This window comes from Anoplophora glabripennis, unplaced genomic scaffold (genome assembly GCF_000390285.2).
Source record: "Anoplophora glabripennis isolate ALB-LARVAE unplaced genomic scaffold, Agla_2.0 scaffold1285, whole genome shotgun sequence".
NCBI lineage: Eukaryota > Metazoa > Arthropoda > Insecta > Coleoptera > Cerambycidae > Anoplophora > Anoplophora glabripennis.
The window spans coordinates 2,481-5,953 of NW_019417379.1; the positions used below are offsets into that span (position 1 = coordinate 2,481).

Genomic DNA, 3,473 nt, shown 5'->3' on the forward strand with positions numbered 1-3,473 from the left:
GTACAAATTCACATTTCTTAATATTTATTTTAAGACTAGCATCATCTAAAGCTTTCAATACTATGTTCAAATGTGTCATGTGTTGTTCTATTGTTTCTGAGAATATTAATATGTCATCTATGTAGTGTAATACAAAATTATCGTATCTATTTAAGATTTTATGCAGGGCTCTAACTAATGCAGCACAAGAACTCTGTAAACCAAATGGCACAACATTAAAATGGAATACTTCCCCATCTATCATAAACCCTGTATATTTTCGACTTTCTTCCTCCAAAGGAATTAACCAAAAACTATGTTTTAAATCTATTTTAGAAAATATTTTTGGATTCGTTATTCTACCTAAAATTGCCTCAATTGACAATGGTGCTTCATATTGAGGTATAGTACATTTATTAATATTTCGTGCATCTAAACAAATTCTAATATCTCCATCACTTTTTTTAACAATAACTATTGGATTAATATACTGAGTCCTACTTCTTGATATGATATTGTTCCGCAATAAATTATCTATTTCTTCCTTTACATTATTTTTATATTTGTATGGGATTGGGTAATTCTTTGATTTAAAATTTCCTATATCTCTTACTTCTATTTTGGGACTATAATTCTCTGCAACTCGAGTTTCTTTCATAACTAACCTTTCATACTTTCCTAATAATTTTTTAACCTCATTTACACTTTTTTCTTCACATTTAATATTTATATCATTAATATTTATCTTTTCACATTCATAATTATCAATTAACTCATCTTCATACTCTTCATATCTATACCTATTAATTAATTCAACTTCATTATTACCCGCATTTTTTTTTTCATAATCACTCATTTCATTACTTTTAATTACCTCATACATCTTTTTACATTCATCCTCTAACATACACTCACTCTGTTGCTTTGAATTTTCCTCACTTAATCTATTATTTGTAAATTCTATTACCTTCCCATACAATTTTATAACTTTCTTTTGATAATCAATTATAAATTTATGTTTATTCAATTCATCATTGCCAATAACTATATCACTATCTAAAATAGGTACTATTAAAAGTTGTAAATTTACATCTACTTCATCTATCCTAACATTTATACTTGCTAATTTTGAAGATTAATATAGTTTTTTATTATTTGCCCCTACTAAATTTATTTTTGGAATTCTTATAATTTGGAAATTTAAATTTTGATGTTGTTTTATAAAACTTTCTTTAATTAATGATGCTTCAGATCCAGTATCTACCAATAGTTTTACTAATATATTAGAAACTTTACCCGTTAAATATACTAATTGTTTTTCTTCTTCTTCTTTTTGTTTTTGGTTACTTTCTTGTTGAATATATTCGCGTGGATGTTCGTATATACAAAATAGGGAATCTACATTTGGTTTACTACTTATTAAAAATTCTGTACTACATCAGTGTTTTGTGTATTACTGGTTGTCTGCATTTGATTGTTTCTGTCCATTGAACTAGTCATAAGTGTGTTCGTGTCATTTCTATTGGAATCTTCACTTTCCCAGTAATGAATATCACTAGGTCTTTCATATCTCTGAAAATTTACCTGTCTCTCTTGACCATCACGAATTCGTCTGTCTTCATTTTGGTATCGTCCTGTATTTTGTTGTGGATTGTTAGTATTAAAATTCGTACTATTATTTTGTCTAAAATTGTAATGTTGTTGTCTGTTCCTATAGTTATTGTCATTTCTGTTTTGATTATTTTCTAAATGATTGCCAAACCTTCTGTAATTACTATTCTGGAATCTATTACTAGAATTTTGATAACAATTATTCTGTCCGTCTTGATTTATATTATCATTATTAAATCTCCTATTAGTACCAAATCTATTAGTGTAATTGTTATTATTCGTGCGTATATTGGAATTTTGTCTATCTCGTATATTGTTTGTGTTATGCTCAAAGTAATTTATGTTTCTTTCTATCCTACTTAAATAGACACATAATTCATCCATATTGTTGATGTTATGTATAGCCAAATTTTCTGCAATTTCTGGCTTAAAATGCCTCGATATGTATAAAACTATTTCACTTTCTAACATTGGTGGACTTAAATACTTTGCTTTTGTATACAACTGTAATGCATATCTAGATAATGGTGTTTTCCTTGCATAATCATATTAATATAAATTTTCCCTGACTTTGTTTTGTCTATAATCACCCCAAAAATAATTTAAGAATAATTTTTCAAAAGTTTTTTTATCTGTAATGTCTTGTTCTTTACTATTAAACCAAATCAAACTTTCGCCTGTTAAATTTTCCCTAATAATTTCTTTTATTTCATCAAAATTTTCTACATACTTAATTTTGTTTTTAAGAGATTTTAAAAATACTACAGGATGTATTTGTTGTATCGAGCCATCATATTTGTGTGTATTATTTATATTTGAACATGTGATAATTTTAGTTTGTGTCGTTTGTTGTTGTAGTTCCCTTAATCTTGCAATTTCACTCATTAATTCTTCTCTTATTTGCAGTATCTCTTCATTGCTTGGTATTTCTTCGCCATTGTTTGTTCCTTGCCTTCTTATCTGTTGTTCTACTATATCTAGTCTCTCTCTATTTTCTTGTAATTTTTTATCCAAGTTTGTCATTTCTTTTTCCACTTCTTTCTTCTCTTCTTGTGTATTCTTTTGGATTTCTTTTATACTTTCCCATATTTGAAGTGTTCTCTTGTTTCCTTCTATTTCATACTTGTTCACCTTTTCTCGGTCTTCTTCAATTTTCTTTTCCACTAGTTTTATTTTGTTTTCCATCTCATTTTTAAACTTCTCCCTTTCTTCTTTAAATTCCTTCTTTATCTTCTCCACTTTTTCTTCCATATTTATATTGATTTGATCTGCATTTTTCTGTATTAATTCTTTTAATTCTTCTAATTTATTTTCCTCTATCTCTTTTTCTCTTCTACGTTCCTTAGCTTCCATTTCCTTTTCTTTCATACGTTCCTCCTTGTCTTCCCTTCTTTGTTTTTCTCTTTTTTCTTCAATTTCCTTATTTTGTTTTTCCCCTTTTTCTTCCATTTCCTTGAATATTTCCATTAAACATTCTATATTTTCTATATTCCATTGCAGTTTCTCCTGAGGTAGGAATAATTTGTTCCGAAAGCTCGAGTAATAAAAAAGAGTACACTTCAAGTTGGCTTTGACTGCATACCCGACTATACTTTAAGATTTTGTTCTTTAACTTAAACAGTCGTCTAACGCTTTGGCAATATGTATATTTTACTCTCCACGGGAAAAAGAAGCTAACAATAGCATCGTCATCTAGACTTGATGATGATGATTATGATGATGATGATAGAACATTTGAAGAGGAGCAAGAAACTCGATTGGATGATATAACTCAGGAAGCTCTAGAAGAATATTTAGATCAATATCCTGCAATATCTCAAAAGTATGTTACAGAGCATTGGGCTGATAGTGATGTAATTGATAAGAATTATGGACCAGTATAC

At 28.1% G+C, this 3,473-nt stretch overlaps 1 protein-coding gene across 1 annotated transcript; it reads right to left on the bottom strand.

Moving 5' to 3' along the window:
- Positions 1-2,261: 2,261 nt before the first annotated feature.
- Positions 2,262-3,039, bottom strand: LOC108914810 (golgin subfamily A member 6-like protein 22; the record flags this gene model as incomplete). The annotated part of the gene is made up of 1 exon (XM_018720703.1): positions 2,262-3,039. A coding segment is annotated over exon 1 (778 nt), but the record flags the coding sequence as incomplete, so codon positions are not given.
- Positions 3,040-3,473: the final 434 nt, after the last annotated feature.